This window comes from Anser brachyrhynchus (assembly GCF_964034855.1).
Source record: "Anser brachyrhynchus genome assembly, chromosome: 1".
NCBI lineage: Eukaryota > Metazoa > Chordata > Aves > Anseriformes > Anatidae > Anser > Anser brachyrhynchus.
The window spans coordinates 112746655-112767500 of NC_137694.1; the positions used below are offsets into that span (position 1 = coordinate 112746655).

General features: G+C 40.1%; 1 protein-coding gene and 1 long non-coding RNA gene across 5 annotated transcripts in view; one reads left to right on the top strand and one right to left on the bottom strand.

Moving 5' to 3' along the window:
* The first annotated feature begins 897 nt into the window (after positions 1–897).
* Positions 898–4628, top strand: LOC308188518. Its single transcript, XR_013945544.1, has 3 exons — positions 898–1153; positions 1916–3192; positions 3424–4628. It is a non-coding gene; the product is annotated as an uncharacterized lncRNA (long non-coding RNA).
* Positions 4629–4761: 133 nt separating this feature from the next.
* Positions 4762–20846, bottom strand: part of GRIK1 (glutamate ionotropic receptor kainate type subunit 1) — a 161349-nt gene continuing 145264 nt past the window's right edge. For 2 of the 4 annotated variants that reach the window (XM_080577682.1, XM_080577680.1), the window contains 3 exons: positions 16628–16878; positions 14034–14199; positions 5113–5249 (listed from right to left, as the gene is read on the bottom strand). In XM_080577682.1, coding sequence (XP_080433808.1) covers positions 14050–14199; positions 16628–16878 — 401 coding nt within the window. In that variant the 3' untranslated portion in view covers positions 5113–5249; positions 14034–14049. Of the gene's footprint in view, positions 5250–14033; positions 14200–16627; positions 16879–20846 lie in introns of all 4 variants that reach the window. The other 2 variants (XM_080577681.1, XM_080577679.1) reach the window with 1 other exon arrangement.

Consider the following 20846-nt stretch of genomic DNA (forward strand, 5'->3'; position numbering starts at 1 on the left):
GAATGCATCAGCAGGAAAAAAATATGCATCTCTATCAATCGATTGAGTTGAAATAAAATTGCAGTTGTTTGACAGCTGTAAGTGATTTATCTTTAAATAGCAGCAGCTCTGATCCCTGAGAAATCGTGACTCCTGCAAGCCTGGCAGAGAGTAATTAGGGGACAAGCTCAGCAGTCAATAAATGCCCCATGGGATTACATGTTCACAGCAGACCCACAAGATGCAGTCCTCTGATAAAGGATTCAAAAGGTAATAAGCTGATCCTCATTTGTTTTGCAGTAGCTTATCAATCATAATATTGGGCTGGGTCCTGTGCACACAACTTAAACAGTTGCTTACATATTTCCAATATTATTTCTTTTCCACTGAGCATGCCTTCCCACTTTCTCAAGAAAGTTGATGGATGTTAAATTACCCTTACTAAGACCACAGACTGGTGGTGGGTAGTGATATGGGAAAGATCACTTGACATTAAAACAAGGCCATTTCTGGAGTGAAACACATTAAAGCTATTCAACAGCATCAGTCAATATTGTATTTCTCTTTTATAAACAATGAGGATGTATGCCTGCTGCTGCCAAGACAGAGATCTGATGAGGATATTTGCTTTCCTAGTGGATAATCTCTAATCAGGCTTCCCTTGTACTGCATGCTGCCATGCAGGAAAATAAGCAGGAAAAAGTATTTGTTGGGATATGGTGAAAAGGTCACAGTAATCATATTTGCTACCATGTCGATATTTAAGATTGCCCTGTGCTCGTCCCCTCTCCCTCAGGACAAAATAACTTTCTCAGTCATGGCATGAATTTACAAGCAGCATCTGAAGCCAAGGAAAATGTTTCTAGTGACACAGGTTCTTTAAAAAGGTATTTTTTGTTTGTTTGTTTTATACAAAAAACGAGAAGAGCAGTATGGCTGTGAATGGACTGTTTGTGCCTGTATGTGGAGCTGGGACCTGCCTGTGAGTGGCATTCGAGCAGCCTAACCAGTGACCTGAAGATGTTTTTGAGGAGGGTGGAAAAGGTCACAGCTCCAAATGAGAAGAGCACTTGGCTGAATCCTTAAATACCACTGGGATTTAAACGGATCCCTAAGCCTCTTCCCCAGCTGCAATTTTAACTTGCTGAAATATCAAATATTCTGTTGAATCAAGGTGAGAGATGTGGTGGTCTCAAGCTCCTGTGCATGTGTCCTTCAGGTCCAGAGGTGGAGCCAGGACAAGATCACCACTGGCCTGAGTCAGGAGCAAACACTGAGAGCAGGTGTCCCTCAAATTCCTTCACTGTCTCATGTTAATCCTTTCTGTAGTTTCTCAAAAGAAAGCCAATTAGTGATGGAGTAACAGGCCATGACAGTAGTGCCATAAGAAGGTCAAGAGAGGAAACAGAGCAAGGGGTTGGGTGAGTGGTCTGTAAGTGCTTGGAGGTTTGGGGGAGCCCACATCTCATCAGGTAGTTCACACCTCAAATCCACCCAGGCTTTGAGGAAAACTTATACTGGAGGAGACTTTATAACCCATCATAAACCTGCATTCCAGGAGATGGAAGGGAAGGGCACAGGCACACATAGTGATGTGTTGCTTCATGAAATCATGGCAGGCTAGTTAGCTCCTTTACTGTAACTATAGTTTGTTAAGCTGCCATCCGAGATTAACACAGAAACTTCCTGATACACTGACTCTTTCAAGCTACTAAAAAGGAAAAAAAGGAAATTAAAGGATTAAATATGCTCTATTTATTGTTTCCCCACTACCACATATTTCTTCACAGACAGCAAAGACAATCTCTCTTTTTTTTTTCCCCACCATCTTTTTTAAGGGGTGGGCCACAAGTGGAAAAGATGAAATTTAAAAGCAACTAACCAAAATACTGTCTCTTGGTTTCAAGAAAACATTAGTGTTTTTTTTTTTTTTCAGATGGAAGTTGGAATTCTTTAACCTCAAGATCTAAGGCACAGAAGAGTGTTCCTTAAAAAAAAAAAAAAAAAAGGCCTGATCATAAATCTGTTATCACTTTGAACCTATTCATTTAAAAATATCTTAGCTAAAGGCTGTGGATGGCAGAGTGATAGAGTTACTCAGACTGAAAAATAATAACTTGCTTTTCAATCATGTTATTAGGACATTACTGGTGGTCTGAAGAGCCTGCTTGTAACCTGAAGATGACATAAATAAAAGAAACTACCTTCAGAAGGATGAAGACACCTTATCATAAGATCCTCTGTGAGCTCTCAGGGCCAGGGGCTGTTTTTCTTAACTATTGCTTATCAACCCAACATGTTACTGCAGTAGGCAACAGACCAAGGTTCCCAAAAGCAAGAATTGATTTGAGAGTTTTCTACTGTTGTCACTGAAAAAGAGACTATTCTCCTTGCTTTCTCAGGGGCTGACTGCTCTGAACCCTCTGAGACAAACTCAGGGAGGACAGATACAGTCCAGGGGAAATGCTGGAAAACAACAATAATAATTCCTGTCTTCAGCAGAAGGAGAAGAATAATCTAAGGAGTTTGGGGCCAGGCAGCTTAACTCCAGGTGCCTGGCAAACACTGGCTTATACTTCATAAATAATTGGTTGGAAATGAGCAAGAGTTAATATGAATGTGTCAATCCTAAATCTTGTTAATCTGATGAATTTCCTTTAGCAGTCTAAGGGGCCCTGTGGGTGAGGGAAGGGCTTCTCCATCTCAGTTTTAATAAGCCTTTGATCCTGTCCTGTGTGACATTTTCATAAACAAGTAGGGCAATAGGCCAGATGACATATTCTGTCTGGTAGCCAGGAGTGCAAAACTGTCCTATTAACTGTCAGAGCCTCCCTGTCAAAATAGGAGGGGGATCTTCAGGCGTCTGTCCAGCATATCTGGGTCTTCTTTAAGGTTGGTCTTTAGTCAGTGTATTTGCTAAATCTGCAGGTACCACCAAGCTGGTTAAGGCAAAAAGCATGGCTGGGGACAAATTGATCTTGACAAACTGAAACAGTGGGGAAACTTTTTTTTTTTCTTTCTTTTTTTTTAAAAAAAAAAAGTGCAATTGCAAATGGGCATGGCCCTATACTTGTGCTGAAATCATCACTGCCTGTATTGCAGAGGGCTCACTCGCTTTACCCAGTTCAAGCAAGGCAAACCTCATCACAAGGTGTGAGCAATGGTGCTGCCTTCAAGGAACATGAAAGAGTTTTTCTGCCCAGCTTCACACGGGTAAGACTTTAGGTGGAAGAGCACATCTAGTTTTGTGCATTCTGTTTTGAGAAGGATATGGACTAATAACAGAGAGCATTGGGCAAAGCAATGGTAATAGTGTGAGTTTTAGAAAAACTGACCCCTGTGAAAAGGCTAAGTGAACAGAGGTGTCTTCTAGCCTATAGCAATAATATCAAAATGTATCACTTCTGAAGTAGGGCTTTAGTAAGAAATACCATTTTCTTTCAGATTGACCTTGCCATGCAAGATCACCAGGGGCTGCACAGGGCAATGGTGTGAGGCAAAAGTGGAAGAGGGATTTCTGCACTCAACAGTTTCCACGTTACTTTCTGCTTTTGCAGAGTAAATGGCCATGGATACAAGGCAAAAGTAATCAGTGGTAAGCAGCATGTTCCCTGGGGGAATACAAGAAGGAAAATAAAACTTAACACTTTGCTGAAGCACCTGCGTAATGAACATCACCACAATTAGAAGCAAACACTGTTGACATGACTGGGGCTCACCCAGTCCCACATGCTGTGCAGAAAAGCAGTCAGTGGCTCCGGTCCTCTGGTTCCCCTTTTCCAGCCTTGCATTATGACTAGGGATGGTTGTAGTGTTGGGATCACCCTGGGCAGACCATACCCTTACTCAACCCAGCATTTGGATGGCAAGGTTCTGCTGCCCATCCACAAGGCACAAGGGGACCCATCCCCTACACCCACCCTCATCCCTTGCAGGGCATGTATGGGAGTACCTGAATTTCTCAGGTTTTCTTCTGCAGGCAGCCTCAGAGCTAAGCAGCTGGCACCAATAAAAGCCCCAGGAGCAACAGAATTAATCACAAGGAAAACATAATAAATATAAACGTACTTCACCTTACTCTAATATAAAGGCACTGCTATATGGAGGAAGGATGGGGGAACCTGCTGCTAATGCATCAGTGCTCCTAAGACAGATGTTTTTCATTAAAAAAAAAAGAAAAAAAGACTTAATTTCTTCTTCCCAGCTAAAACATTTTGCTGGTGCCCCAAGCTGCAAAAATGGCTTCAAGTCCTGAGCATTCACTGTATCTCTGTCAGATGTGTTATCTTTCTGGTCAAGGTTTGTTAGAAATTGGATATTGTGGGCTCTAATTTCTAAAGTGATTTTTATTTTGAAGTCAAGAATCAATTTATTGGTATTGGAGCTGGAAAATACAGCACCACGACAATCTCAGGGTTGCCTTCACCTGTTCACTGATAATTACCTTTGTGACTTTATTTTTGCCTTTTGAACATCTAGCACCCGGAGACACAGCATTACCAAATAATCTCATTTTAAAATAAATGAAAAATGAAGAAGATAAGGGAAAAACAAGTTTGTCACAGATGAGAACCTGAAGAGTGTTCTTTACAACATCAGGTAAAAGTAAAAATAACTCACTGTATATACCTTAGTATTAAATACATTTTTGTACTCATTGTTTATGAGTTAATTGTATGAATTTTTATTTTGGTTGTCTAGACCCCAGTTTCTAAACAAGTGTGCTTAGTAGAACTGCAATCTTTTCTTCAAAAGAAATAAAAAGATTCCACTCCCAGATTATTGGAAAAAAGATCCCTGTCTCTTGTTTGTTTATTTATTTAGAAAGCACATACAGCGATGCATGGGGAGGGGAAGAGAGATGCAAAACAGGTGAGCATACAAATCCATCTCAGAAGAAATAGTGAGACACTTCCCAGGTGATTAGTAGTACATCAGTCTATGTGAGCATTTAAACTGTTGTACCTCTAGATTAAAAAAAAGAAACCACAGAGAATTTCTGAAGAACAAGGTAAATGTCTATATTTCAGAAATCCCACCACAATCAACTTGTAGGCAACAAAGTTTTTGTTCTGTTTTTGTTCCTGATTTTTCCTCCGAAGGGTCTCTCCTGCTCACGCTATGGTTTCTTTCCTCAGTGTCCTCCTCTGGTGACAAGTAAGGATACTTGTGAATGAAGACTTCCCCTTAGTTCTTGACCTTTTCTTTAACTTCTTCTGATGCTTGAGTGAAATGCCAAGCTCCTCCATTATAGCATTGAAAGAAAGACACTGGTGGAACATGAAAATTGCATTAGACACTTTTCATTGAAGACAGAGTTTGACCATACCCTCTAACCAAATTGTGGCTCTTAGAAACAAGGACCTCATCTCTTACAGGCAGGATCAGAAAGCTTCTCCAGTGAATTCTGCCAGCCTTTTTTAAGCCTCTAATGTATAGTAGGTGAAGTCTATAAGTCAGTTTTCTTGCCTAACTTGACTTCCACTGAAATTAATTTAACTTTGGTTTAGCTAAAGCTGATTACGAATGCTGCTGAAATTCTACACAGATGCCTTTGTGATATTTCGGTGGCTTCACATCATAAAACTTATCCTTTTTTTCAGCAGGTAAATTTCCTCCTGACCTTAAAAGCAAAAAGAGTTTCTTTTTAAAATCCTTAGCCACCCCTAGATTATGAATACTAAAGAAGAAAAACAAATATTTCCTTGTGGTTTAATTATTTTCTCTTCATGAAATTAATAAGCAATTCCAAAATACAGCACATTCCACAATACTTTTTCCTCTTTGGAAAGAATCTTTTTCAAATATTGTGTATCAGAGAAAGAAGAGAAATTACCACAAGAATGAGGTAGCTGAATAGTTTAGAAAGCAAAGAGAAATCTTTTTTTCTTTCCACTATTACAACATTAACAAAAACATTTTGGATAAATGGAAAAATCAGTTAAAATCTATTGCTGGGATAATTACTTGTAACACAAAAAGCACAAAGAATCTTTTAAGTGGAAGTATCTAGTAAGGCAAAAGATTGTTCCATGCAAATATGTATAAATAGATTATTTATACATAAAATGAAGTGATGGTAGCAGTGTGAAACAAAGCTATAGCCACCTTACCTCCACCACACTAAATAAATCCTCCTACAGGACCCTTTCTAGAACAGTAGAATTGCTCAGTTTTAACACAGCTGGCTAAAAAAACAGTTCAACAGTCCTTGTCAACAAATGAGAGCAACAGCACACAGACACGGTTCTTTGCATCGAATACAAATTCCCTTCTACGATGATACCAATGCAAGGAGAGTAGTGTTCAGTCCTTAACCACTAATAACTCAATGGTGATCTCAGCTATGCAGGCTGATTAAAAAAAAAAAAAAATGGAGAAGAGAGAGAAAAGGGTAAAAAATTGATATGTTATTGAAGAGGAGAAGATCCAGGCTTTCTACCATCCAGCTGAATTCCAGTGGAATATTTGCAAATGCAAAAGAGAGTATGAGGGTAACCTGGATAAAGGTTAGGTCATTTGTGTAAGGTAGCAAAGGGATTCCTGAGTAGTGAACTCCACACACTGCGCTTCTTCCTGTCAAGTAGAAACCCTCTGGGCGGAGTGTGTATCCTTGATTCTGTACATGAGACCAACACATCTGTGCATCAGTGTGTCTGTGGTTTAAATGTATATGATCATGCAGGCATCATCATGTCCATTTGTGGGATGAGCTGCATACAGACATATGCTTTTTCTTTGAGATGCTTAATTTTTGCTCATCTGACGTTCTTAAGTATACAAGAATCAAACTACTATAGATTCATGCCAGACCCAAAGTGTAAAAGGCATGGTCTGGGACACTGTGCTACTTTATTTATATATATTTCATATTAATATCTGGTAATAGACAGGACTTTACTGGTGCAATTATCATTTAAATAGCTCCTTTGGCAATGTAATATACGAATTCCAGTGTTACTGGAGTTAGAGTCAAGTGTCTGCTGCAGCCTCATGCCCTCTGGAAGCAGCAGGTGAATGAAGCAGGTATCATCCTAATACAGAATTATTTGTGTATTGCTTCAGGCTTTCTTTAGAGCATAGCACCACTTATTTCCAAACTAAAAAAAAGTATATGCTCTAACTAGATGATTTAGCATGTATAATTTATCTCTACTGTTTTAGTTTTAACTGAGCTTTCAACATCTAAATTACGAAGTGATTCCAGAACTCCATGGCAAATGAGGAAGGGACCATATTAATAATTTGTAGGATTGATCAGGCTTATTTTTCTTTTCCTGTTGTTCGTACCAAGTTGTATGCTGTGTATGTGCTGCTGCATTGTGCATGCAGGGATTGTTTCTGTAGAAGAAAGAGTACACTTTACTGCCTTGTTAATATGCCTATATTTGAATTTTCCAAATGGATTTGTATTATTCAGACTATGTAATGATCATAATGTCTTTTAATTTCATATCACCAAAATAGTCCCATGAAGATCATTTTACATTTGCACATAGATATTTGAAACATATAACTGACATTCTATATATGAAGTTTTTAACTTCTGAGGATATGAACTGTGAAGTGCTCAACTGGTTCCACTTTCAACTCTGCTTTGAAATTCTAAAAATTATTTTCGAGATATAAGCTTTTTAATAGAAATATTACTAGAAATAGTTCAATAGTTCAAGTTCATTTTTAGGACTAGGTCTGATGTTTAGATTGTGTCTCTAAGAATTGAACTTTTGCCTAAAGGTTCATTGGTACCAGCTGCACTTAAAACTGAATGTAAAAACATTACTACTCTTGTGTTTCCTGCAAACTGATCATGTTTATTCACCCAACAAAGTATGGAACTAGGTCATTTAAAAATCTGAAAGGCTCTGTCTGTTGAGACTCTCTCCTCTCCCGTCCTGACAGTACAAGTCCCCAGTGGGCCGATCCCACTGTCCAAAAGTAGTCCAAGAGTAGTCAAAACACATGCTCAACACATGTAGGAATGGGCTCAGCCATCCTACAGAAACAGCAGTCTGGGAGAGGGGAAGGAGGACAGTTTACAGTGACAGCTCCCTGAGTCTTACATCTTGTAGATCCTCTTCCTGGCTTCATAAAAGCACAAAAGCAGATTTACTTTTACTGTTATATTACACTTAGTTTTGAGGGACTTAAAACACCATTGATATGAGTTTTGTCAAGCTGAAGCAATGAATTAAAGATAGATTTAAGATCTTGTACTGATCCGTCAAAGATATTCCAAAGGTTATGGTCATAATTGCAAGTCTGATCAACTTTATGCGTATTCTTCTACCTGAAATCCTGCCACCTTTGAGTAAACCTGCTGGAGGTGGCAAAGAGAATTAAAAGCCTGGGATACACAGGGCCATTTAAAAGAGCAATCTGAGACAATACTTTGAACTTTCAGGGGTTTGGTTAATCGTTCAGAAGGGCAGTTATAACATGAGCTTTCTTTTGAGCCCTGGAAACATAGCTCAAAATCCTGTTTATCTCCAAGCTTGTTCATACAATCAGGAAACTGAACAGATGTTTGAAAACTGGGATTCCCCTGAACTCTTCAAGCAGCAGAGAACTGTGATACAGAGTGAGTACAAATTCAGCCAAAATGCCTTAGGAGTGACTTGAAAATTATGGACAAGATACACTATCTGTAGGGACTCCCAAGATGGCCCTCTGAACAACACTGTGTCTGCTGTACAATTGCAGTAGCCTTTAAAAAGGGGATGGTGACATTCAAATTTCATTTGAAAGGGTAATATATTGTTCTTTTAATCTCATATTCAGATAGCCAGACCAAAAGGGCTTCTTTAAAGAGCTGCTTTTTTTTTTTTTTTTTTTAATACATGCTGTTAAGTTCACTTTAGAGAGCTCTCTGAGAATGAGGGTGAAGTAGGAACACAGCAATACATTTAACAACAGAGTAATATGTTTAACATTATGCTTTTTGTCAGCTTGACTTTCTTATTCTAGCAGTGCCAAAATGCTGCAGTACATGGCTTGTGAGGGTTAAAGAAAATCCTTTAAAAACAGAATGAATTTGGGCCTCTTTGTGCTTTGAGACTCTTCCTTTTTGCCCTTTGGTCACTTTCAGCAGGATGTAATAGCTTGTTCAAGAAGGTCTCAAATCTTTCCTTCCACTTCCATACAGAAGACTGTATTAAGTGTCAGGATAATTCTAAATTCATTATTTAAAGAATAACATAAAATAAGCTAGAAATGACTGAAAAAAGTTCTGTAGTTAGGCTTTATCAGTCTGCTGCTTATGTTGCGGGGCTACCGCTGGGGACAAAACTTTTCTATTGCTTTTTAACACCTTGTGGAAAAAAACAAAAACAAACAAAAAAAGCAAAACAAAATAGCCAAACAAACAAACAAAAAACAGCGTGCTGTGCTGGAGATCTGAAAACTATGGATGTCAGAGGATGTAGCCTAAATTTTATTTTGGGAGAGCACCTGACCAGCTCAGACACAGAGGAAGAAGAACAGGATTTTTCTCCTGCTGTGCCTTCCCCAGCATGAAACACCTATACCTGGGACACTGACATATGTCTTCTGCTGAAGGAAAAGTGATTTGTTTTTTCCTAGTGCACTGAAGAAAAAATATCCAAAATAGTTTCTCCTAGTGAGTAAACTGCTGTTGCAGCACATTAAGAATCTGTTTGAGTATTCTATCACTGATGGCTAATTGCATGAGGAGATCACTAAATGAAGGATTTTGAACTGTCAGAGTTCATTGAACAATGACTGTCAGAACAATATCACAATAATCCATGGATTACTTTAACTGTTCCTCAGTTACATAAACTGCTCATCAGTTTCCTGTTTACAAGAAAAAAATCAGTAAAGCTGCTTGCTGATATCAGAAACTGTCTTATGCAAACAGGGCTGCCCAGTGAAGGCACAGCTGGCCACAGTTGTGTTTGGAGGTGGGGTTACAGCCTGCAAATGGATGGGCTCAGGTTGGTGTTTGAAGAGGAGAGAGTATTTATAGACTTAACAACTGCACAAAAAATTATTTTTTGCAAGAACCTAGATAGGGATTTTTTTCCTTCTCCCCCTTCTCCCCCTTTGTTCCAAAAAAGCTAAAGATTTGAAGCTTCAAAGCTTTGATCCAAGAGAGATGGAACAAGGACATGAAACCATGGCAGTACTTTGAGGAAATATCAGTCCAGATGCGTAAATCATTACTGGTGTTCTTGTTCTAGCTCTGCGGTGCAGGTACATTACTAATCCACCCTGATCCTAGCTCTCTGAAATGGTGATCATACATCACACTGCCTTTGTTTCTCTTTCTTCTCCTGTCTCATCCTTTCTCCCTCCTCTCTCCCTGCATCTTTGTCTAATTGGATTGCAGACTGTGTGATGAGGGCAGCAACTGGCACTAAATAAAGGTAGGCACATTGATCCCAGCCAAATCAACCTGGCAATGGACTGGGACTCGCTTATTCATGGCCTCTTTGCTTTTAAAGGTTGGTGGCTTCTATGTGTCAAAGCGTGTGCTACTTTTTTTTTTTTTTTTTTTTTTTTTTGAGAGCTGGGCAAGCACCAACCACATGAAGTTTAACAAAAGCAAGTGCTGGGTCCTGCACCTGGGACGGGGCAACCCTGGCTATACGTACAGACTGGGAGACAAGATGCTGGAGAGCAGGCCCGCAGAGAGGGATCTGGGGGTTGTGCTTGACAGCAAGTTGAACATGAGCCAGCAGTGTGCCCTGGCAGCCAGGAGGGCCAACTGTGTCCTGGGGTGCATCAAGCACGGCATTGCTAGTCGGTCGAGTGAGGTGATTGTCCCGCTCTACTCTGCGCTGGTGCCGCCTCACCTCGATCACTGTGTGCAGTTCTGGGCACCACAGTACAAAAAGGATGTAAACTGTTGGAGAGTGTCCAGAGGAGGGCTACGAAGAAGGTGAAGGGCCTAGAGGGTAAGACATAGGAGGAGCGGCTGAGGTCACTGGGGCTCTTCAGCCTGGAGAAGAGGAGGCTGAGGGGGGACCTCATCGCGGCCTACAGCTTCCTTACGAGGGGCAGTGGAGGGGCAGGCTATTCTCTTTAGTGACCAGTGATAGGACCCATGGGAACGGTGTCAAGCTGAGGCAGGGGAGGTTTAGGCTGGACATCAGGAAGAGGTTCTTCACCGAAAGGGTGGTTGCACACTGGAACAGGCTCCCCAGTGAAGCAGTCACTGCACCAAGCCTGTCTGAATTTAAGAAGCGATTGGACTGTGCACTTAGTCACATGGTCTAAACTTTTGGGCAGACCTGTGCGGTACCAAGAGTTGGACTTGATGATCCTTATGGGTCCCTTCCAACTTGGGATATTCTATGATTCTATGATTCTATGATTTTCTTTTCAGATATTATTTTGAATAGTCTGGGAGCTCTGAGCAAATTGCAGCAATAGCAAAATAAAAAATACTATAAAACAACATATGGGTATATGTTTATAGCCATTTTTCTCCCCATATATTTCTGGTTTAAGCTTTCCTTGTACTGCAGTGCCAGAGCTGATGGAGTCTGCTGTGGTTCATCCATCACAGGCAGAGCTGTTAACTCAGTGTTGACACATAGCCGGGAGAGGATCTGGTCTGACCATCAGGTCCTGGGAGCAGTTGCAAGGTTGCAAATGAGGAAGATGCAATGGTAACAATCTGTGTTTGTAAAAGGAGTACTGTTTTGTGGCCAGATTTCAAAGTTTAACAGCTGTAGATGCTGAGTTTTTTAAGGCTTCATCACTTTTCAAAACTTATTACGTCTCTGCCCACAGGTGCCATGCACTTCACAGGAGATGCCATGGGCTGTGGCTTCACTGAACTTCACTGTTAACGTGAAGGCACCTAACTTTTTCTAGAGCCATGGCAAACCTTGTAAAAGCTGTATTTACAAGTGTAGATTTATTAGTTCCCAGGTGGCATGCCTCCTCTTCACCACTTCAACTGCTGGTGTAACTGCTAAGGAGCAAGTCAGGCTTTTTAATAACTTTATGGTAGTTAGATATGAAGCCCTATTTGGGAAAGGAGGAGTTGCTTTGTAGTGCCCACCAGCAAGCTGAAGTCTGTGAGGTTGCCTGTGGGGACACCTACATGGGGAAAATGATCACTTTTACTAACAATGTGACTATTTCCTTGACAGGTGTGAAAATATTTACCCAAAAATTGACAGAAAGTTTCAGAATTCTGCATTCATTTAAACAGTGATTAGAAAAATAGTAGAAACTGCAACACCAAGGAGTTTTTGTGCAGAGCAATGATGAAGATAAGCCCATTAGTAATTTTCCTTCCTGAGAATTCAGAAGAACGGGTTTAAATTAGTTTTAAGCTTCTTCAACTGGGAAACTGCAGACATGAGTGCATTTTTTTTTTTTAAATCAGGGATAAGGAAGATCTAATTCAGGTCTTCAATTCTAAGAAGGTTCATTTTATGAAGAGCCAAAGTTTTCAAGGCTCTATTCAAACAAGTTAAAATTCCAGATTGAGCAAGACAAATTCTTGCAGCATCTGGAGTAGAACATAAATACTCATGTACACAGATGAACACTGGCAGAGAAGAGGTGGTATAGCCTAGCCATGAGCATCTTCATCAAAAACCAAACAATCAAAAAAAAAACAACCTTGAGCCTACTGCCACTATAAATAGTGCTGACTAAAAATTGTAAAATGAATGGAAGGAAAACACAGGTCACTGTATGCACCGGCTTTTCTTGGGAGCCAGGTGCAAGATTCAAGAGGAGAGCAGAGCTTTGCTGGAGCACTTTGGTGATTGAGCATGAAGGCATCCACTCAAACAAGTTTTCTAATTGCAGCAGAGCCCAGAAATGGCCCCTCAATAAAACAGATCATTAAGTTGTTTGACAAGGAGGAACTGCAGTGTGCAAGAAAACATAAAGTAGGTGTGAGGGGTAGAAAATGAATTCATGAAACTAGAGGTAAGCCAGGATTTAATGAAATTCAGATAAAACGTAATTGAGTTTTGAAAATGTGGTTGTTTGCCATGGTTCATGACATCCTACGAGCTGGCATTTCTCTGTATTTTGTGTATCTATCCCAAATTGTTGTCATATACTTTTCTGTGGCAAAAACAGATCCAGTTTCCAGCAGATCTCCTCCTGCTGGGACAGCCCCCAGACAAGCGGAGGACTGGAGGAAATCAAATTGATATCCTTTCAGGATATAGTAAAACATCCAGTACCAGCTTCCTATAAAACAGCTTCCTTCTCTGTTTCAATATGCAAAACAATGCCAAGGCTATACAGTTCAATATAAATTGTTATCATGATTTTTACTGGCAGTTATGTCATAAAGGACTTCCCTATGTCACAAAGCCTTACAACAATGAACATCACGAATTGCTCAAGCCAAGTCAACAGTTATGCTATGAAAGGTATATGCTAGAAGTGCCTGAGGGTGCTTTTGCTGAATATGTTCTTAAATGTTAATGGTTACATGGCATAAAATTTAACTGATAGATATGATCTTGTGCTATGATAGTTACTAGGAGGTTTTGTCTAATGAATTTTAAATGGATGAATTAAAATTCATTAAATATTGACACTGGAAAAAATATATGCCAACTAAAAATCTCCGGCTGTTTATAATAGGGGTTCAGGAAGTTAATGGAGCCTGCAGGTTATTTTCTGAGGTTTATAGAGAAGTGTCTGTCCCACTTGCTGAACGCTTCAGCACAGACCAAGGAAAACATTTCTCCATGCTTTCAGTAATGAGACTGTCATGAGTTTACTCAAGTTCTGTTGAAAATGAAAGAGAGGTAAATAATTTTTCTTACCTGAAAAAGGCAAATTACCCCATGAAATGACAAGATGACAATTGTCATATTTCTTAAAAACTGCTACAGTCTGTTGCTCTCACCCTTCTTTGTAGGTGTAATTATTTTCTGTGATATGCATTTAAACTGCCCAAATTTCCAGGACTTTCACAATTTGCATTAGATAAGCTTATCTCCTGCTGAAGTGAGAGGCACTTTGAAGACATTAACTACGTGTTGGTGAGTACAACCTTTGTCATTATGTGCACTGTTTAAGTTTAATGTTTTCATTGGACACACCTTTTTTCTTTCCTGACTATACAGTGTGAATTGAGGGCTGAGTTCGAATCCCTCGTTCCTCTCGGATTAACTTGCCACAGTCTAACTCCGTAGATAAGGTGGTGCCAGAGGTGGAGTTGGACGGATGGGTTTGCTTACACTGTAGTCCGTAAAAGAAACAAAAGGCCTTGCATGCAAGAAAAAAAAATGGAGAAAATGAATAAATGAAAGAAGTAAAATTAAAAACAGACATGAGAATGAGATTCAAAACTGTTTAAATCAAAAGAGATTCTATTTATGGAAACAGAAAAGTCATAGATTGTATGCAACTCATGCTGTGGATTAGCTTAGTGATAACATACACTGTATAGAATTTTCCATATAAGCTTCTTATATCAGCAGAATAAAAGTAAGACAAAGTGAGAGAAATCAAAAAGTAACACTGAAATTCACAGTATTCTCCTCCTGTTCCCCAGGATAAATCTGTGAAAGTCATATGATGTTGTCATGTTAACTCACTTGAAGATTTTTGTTATTGTAATCAGTGACACATTGCTGTGAAACAGTAGTAGAGTTCCACCATATACAGAAACTGTACATGTACTCATGTATCCATGAACATTTTTTTATTCACCCAACAAATTGCTAATTAAATTAACAGTCCAGCATGATGTAAAGCTTTAGGTCTATTTTAATTATGACTTCAGGTATACGTTGCCTTTTCCAGACTCCTCAAGATTTTCTAAAGTATTCTGCACTATATTAATACTTCTACTAAACATTTTAACTGCAATAGTTCTCCAAAACTTATTTGAATAATAAAAAAGTTCCGTAGTCTTGAATCAAACCAAGATCTCAATATATTCTTTACACATTTTGTGGTAAAACTGTTCTATAGAGCTAATGTGTTAATCAGAAAGCTACAATGTGTGCAAAAAGCATCCATCATCTCTATCTGATTTACTTCAAAACAGGAACACCTTGATTACTAAGGCCCGAAGAATTGCCCCACGTGCTGCTTCTGCTGTTCATTATATGGTGCCGTTGCCTTTGGTGAGGGCTTACTCAGGTGCACACAGAGAAGTCTGCACAGTCAGGAGCTTCCTTCTTCTGCAGCATACTGTGAAGACCAAGTCCACTGACACTGGCATTAGGTCCCACGGACCCTCAGTCTGTGTCAGTTGGAAAGTGAAGATGCCTGGTAGGATTCAGCTCACTTCTTTCCAGCTGTCTGAACAGCAGGCATGTAAACTTAGCTTTGTGTGACCCCATAGCGGCAGCAAGGAGATAGAGGCATGGCTGCACAGTGCTTCATTCCACCCAGAACCTGATGTCTGCAAGTGAGGCACTGTCCTCTCAAGGCCCTCAGCCCTGGCTGCTTGCTGTGACTCCGGTGTCAATCCCTCTCATGGCCCAGCATCAAAACAATGTAAATCGCATCTCTGAGACTGAGTTCCAAGTGTTCTCCTTCTCATCCCTGCTGCCTTCGTTAAGGTTACTTTTCTTGACAGACATTTCTGGCTTTTATATTATCATCCTTGTAGGACTACACCTTGGATGGAGAGGATGAACTGCCCACTGAAAAGGTCATGCCTTTCCCATCTGAGTGGAAACTGAGCTTAACAACTCATTTAGAAGTAGATGACTGATATCTAGAAACCTGAAGTTAGGGGATATAAACCCACCTCTTGGTGACTGCCACAGGGGCCACCAAGCCTGCAGAGCAATGTGACCCTCATCCCTATGATATGTCGAGTTGAAATGAACAGGATATTAATGTCTTTAGCAGTTGAGCCAAACAGGACTAAAATAGGGTCTAGGACATGGCCAGCAGCATACCAGGACCAGGGAAGGCAGCCAGAGGGAAAGGGTTAGCAGAATAGACTGTGAGTGACTGCCCATGTCTTGTTTCTTTTACAGTGTTTGGCGGCCCAGAAAATGGGTGTTTACATATTATTTTAATGATTGATTCTGTTTCCCAAACTGCTGTAATATTCAAAGCACAATTTATACACAACAGTTTCTTTGTTTTCCCTCTGACCTTTCAAATTGCTTGTTACACTTCAGTGGAGCTATATCCAGAATTTCTTTGGCTCCATAATCTTACCTTGCTGTGGCATCCATCACCTTTCAGCAGGTTTCCCTGCTCTGAAGTGTATGCACAGAGTGTGTAAACCTCTGGCTGTGAAAGAAATGCTTTCTAGAGCAAGAGAAAAATTACACTGGGGATTTGGAAGTACATTCCTGTTGTTACTCAAAGGGCTGATGCTAATGCTAAAAAATAAAAAAATAACATAAAATAAAAAAATCCACTTGCATTTTATTCCTTTCTAAGGTAATTTATACTTGAAATCTTAAAGATCATGCAGAAACTGCTTGATAAATTAATTGCTCTTGTTCTACATTGCCATACTAAGCAGCACTATTTGGAGTACGGATGAGGTACTTCCCTATTCTTATTAATAAATTATTTGTCTTTAGTGCTAGAAACACATGGTGAGAGTTCAGCAATACAAGAACTGCACTCCCGCAAAGAGACTCATAATGCAGTCACCTCCACATCTGCAAACCCCAGCCTCCCAGGAACATAAGCAAACTGGAAAAGGATGACTCACCTGCTCAATATCACTGTTTTTCCTTGATTTATATATAAATTCACCAATGGCTACGAACACTGAAAGAACAAGCCCTGCAGCGAGCACTATGAAGATGCCCCCAATATTCTCCACCCCGAGAGCACTGGCTTCTTTGCTGTCCTCCTCAGGGCAGCCATTGCCTCGCCACCACTTTTCTTTCATCATGTGGAGCTTCCCCTCCTCCTGGAGCTGGAGGATGGCAATGGTGATCTTGTCCCTGTAAGGAGACCCTGCAAGGTAAGAGCAAGACCCGTCAGTGCTGGTTGTAGCAAAGGGAGGAAGGCAGGGAGGAAGCATGTTGCTGCTATCTATCTGCAGCAAAACAGCTTCCTTATCACAAGACCAATTATTCCAGCTAGAAGGTCTTGGTTTCTCTTCAGCTGGAAGGGGAAAGAGAACTATGTGTTGGTATCTGCCCTAGGAAAACAGAAGGCTCCTTTGGTGTGGTTGTTTGTTTGGGAATTCATGATAATTTCTAGGGTCTCCTGCTGAGGTTTATTCAAGCCTTGGCAGTGGGTTTTCTTGCTAAATAATCCCTCTATATCATGTTTGAATATTGCTTTGAGCATCCTTTGAGACTTTCCACTTTGTATCTCTTCTATTTACTTCAACATCTGTTTATTTTTCCTACTGCATGTAAAATGAGTAGCTGTCTAAGAAAACACACCATCAGTCACATATATTCTCTTCTCATTTATACCTGCATATGCCCACAACTCTAATTCAGCTTATAAGAACACAAGCTGGCCTAGCCTTTTATTTCTGTGACTTGCAACAATATTGGCATTGAAAGCTGAAAATAGCAACTATTTAATGCTTTTTATTTTCAGGCCAACAGCTTGCTAAATGATGCATCTTCAGGCTCAACAGCATTAATGGCTCTGTACAGTATCTGGCAAATGGCAGGGTCACATTGGGTAGTTCAATCTGTTTAGGTTTGCTTCTCATGCGCTGTTCTGGCTGTCCACCTTCCAAAATCTCTGTTGCCTGTGATTCATTTCAGCCAGAAGCTCTTTCAGATGCACAAGTCTGTAGCCCCAAAGGGGGAAAACGGGAGAGATTTTCCCTTCAGCCTGCTTTTGCAGCAGAGCATAGTTAAGGGGAAATTGCTACCAATTAACTTTTTCCGTGCTGCCAGTAGCTGAAGTTATCAACAATGATAGCAGCAATCCTTTATTAATTATAATAGATAAGCAAAAGTTGGTTTTCGCATTGTGAGGAAGACTTTTGTTTACGGGACGAGGATATTATGATAGCAAGCAGGAGAGGGTTACAAGAAAGGCAGTTTGGTTCTAAATATATATGTATATATGTATATATATATACACACACATGCACCCAAACCCTGCCATGCTGTATTCACTGAAATTGGAATGTTTTAGTGTCTGGGCTGAAATACAGGCAATGTGGCCAATCTCTCATCCATGTACCTAACTGCCATCCACCCTTTCCTCTCCTTTAGCACATTAGTGAGACTATTCCTTGTAGCTGCAATTTCACAGGTGCATATTAAAGCCATTGCAATTCTTGATCTGATCAAGATAAACAAACTTTAAGGCAGAAGGCTTGCCAGGGTTTCAGCGGTAGCAGGGTGCATGTAGGTGTGGACATTTGTGGAAAGTGTGGAAAATCTCACGAGGCACCACTTTTGTGTCTTCATGCATCTAAATAGCCTTGGAAATTTGGCCTCAGCTTCACCTTTCCTACACTGTTGTGCAGGACACTATTAACACTAATTGTACCATGAATGCAAGTCTCTGTCTCTCTTTCCATTTCCTCTAGCCCGCAGCATTGTCTGAGGAGCGTCAGTGTGAAAAACATGGCAGCTCCTCAGTTGTTGCGCCAACACTCAGCTATTTTTCAGTGTATCCTACTGCCAACAATAGGACATGCTGTGACCACAGATGCCAAGAGACATGTGTCAGATTATACAACGTCCATCTGGGAAGCCAGCACTCAGCAGCCACTGCTTTGGGTAGCCAGCTTTGAAAGGAAAATATACTGGCTGTAAGAATGGATGACTTCTATGCATGCTATTAAAGAACCAAAAATAAGCACAACAGAAAATGAAACTGAAACACCTTCAAAAATGTCTAACACAGAGAAGTGAATTATTACCACTGAAAACAGGAACGCCTCCCAGAAGGAAAAGCAGAATTGTTTCTACCTTAGAAGTGGTTTGTTGCCCTGATGGCTGGAGTTTGTTATATTGTAGGACTCATCTATTTTCCCTCGACTGAAAGGACAGAGCTGTTAGGCAAAGTGAAGCATCCTGAGTCACAGCACAGGATTTGTGGGGATGTTCATTCTTCCTTGTGATGTTTTTGTTGCCAGCAGGATTATCACAATTCATCCTGAGGGTAACAGGTACATCTATATTTCTATGCGTGCTTTTAAAGTTTGTCAAGTGTGCCTGAAGTGCTGGATTGGTGGTGTTTTATCAGTGAGCACTAAAACTGCACACAAATCCATCTCAACACCTCTTTGAATATTCAGTACATCATTTATGGCCACTGAGCTATTAACAACCTAACAACCTACCTCTCAGGCCAAGAAATACATCCATCTACTTTCTTAGCAGGCTCCCAAGTAACTGGTAATAGCTTTCGTGTCAGAATTACTTGCATCAGCACTTGGAGTGATGCTGGAAGTAATACCTATCCTGATACCTAAAACAGCATTGCTTTCTTCAGCCAGATTCCTCCCAGGGTGACATTTTGCACAGCTTTTGTTTAGAGGTGCCTCTGTTACAGCCGTGCTTCCAGGCTCACCATCAACCATCGCTGCAGATTTTCCATCAGTAATGTTCTTAGCCAAGGATCTAAAGAAAACCCTCGTCCCTGTGACCCATGTGCTCAGTAATAAACACAAATAGAGATGTTTGTTGATACACCTGAATCCTGATCATCCTACCTCAGCAAAATGGAGAAGGAAGACAGAATATATCTGTATTTTTTTTTTTCACTTGCAGAGGTTGCTCTGATAAATAAGGTGAAATTCCCTGTGGATTCATAGACGAATTGTTTCCTTGGGAACCAAGTGTTGATGGTATTCAGCTCATTCACTGGAAATTTTGGAGTGTAAGGCGTACTTTGGCTGCTGCAAACTATAGCCACGTGGTTGCATATTCTCCTGAAGGAATGAATGCAGACTCAGACTTGCTGAAACTTTGGTGTTAAGGATCACAGACAAGTCTTGTTTTCCATACAGCTTCATGCTATGGGAGAATAACAGGCTTTGGGGTCTATGTGAATATTAGAAAGGTCTCCACGGCTTCATTTGTCTATGAAATTAACTTTTCAAAATTTTAAAATGCCTGATGATACCGCATTATTCCAAAGTGCTTGGAGGTTTGTTTTTTTTTGATTTTTTGCTGGTTTTCCTTAAGAAAAAAAAATTAAGGCACATTTATCATACAAGAAACATCTTATAAATATATTTCACAGCTGTATTTCCAATGGATGCACTCTCTCTTAGGATTACCATCTGTTCCAATTATTCTGTCATTGTTCTTGGTTTAAAGTGTGGCAGCTTTATATCTGCAATGAAACTCTTGCCATGCATTTGTCTTTATTTGGGGATATTTTAGCTTTTGTACTATTTTCCTAAGGGAGAAAGGCTGTTCTCACACAGACAGCGTGGAAGAATATACTTAAAATATTATCTGTATGATAATCTGAGGTGCTCAGCAGCATAAGGAACCACATTTCAAAGTGCAGTGTTTTTCCTCTCTTATTTATATCTGATCTGCCAAGCAACTGATGGACCAAATACTTCACCTGTTATACCTGTATAACATAGTAAATTCTCCTGAAGCCAATAGAATTGCATAGCTATTAGCAGAGTGTGGCATGGTAAATGTATATAGGAGCAGTATGGAGAGGTATATCATACAAGAAAAAGATCCGTCTGCATAGTACCAGTTATTCACAAGAACCTAGAGTAAAATAAAAACAAAAACAATACAAAACAATCTAAAACCAAACCAAAACAAACAAAACAAAATACAAACCTGACACTTTCTAATTCTCTACAGTTGGAAAATTCTTGAAAAGGACACTGGATATGCTAGAAAAGGTCTGCTGGAAAGAGTTCCCAGAGACTGAGAATCTCTGCTTAGTTTGAAACACTGAAGTCCCTGGTGCAGATGCAGAACTTTTCAATTGCTTTTCATTGTACTCATATATTGATTCACAAA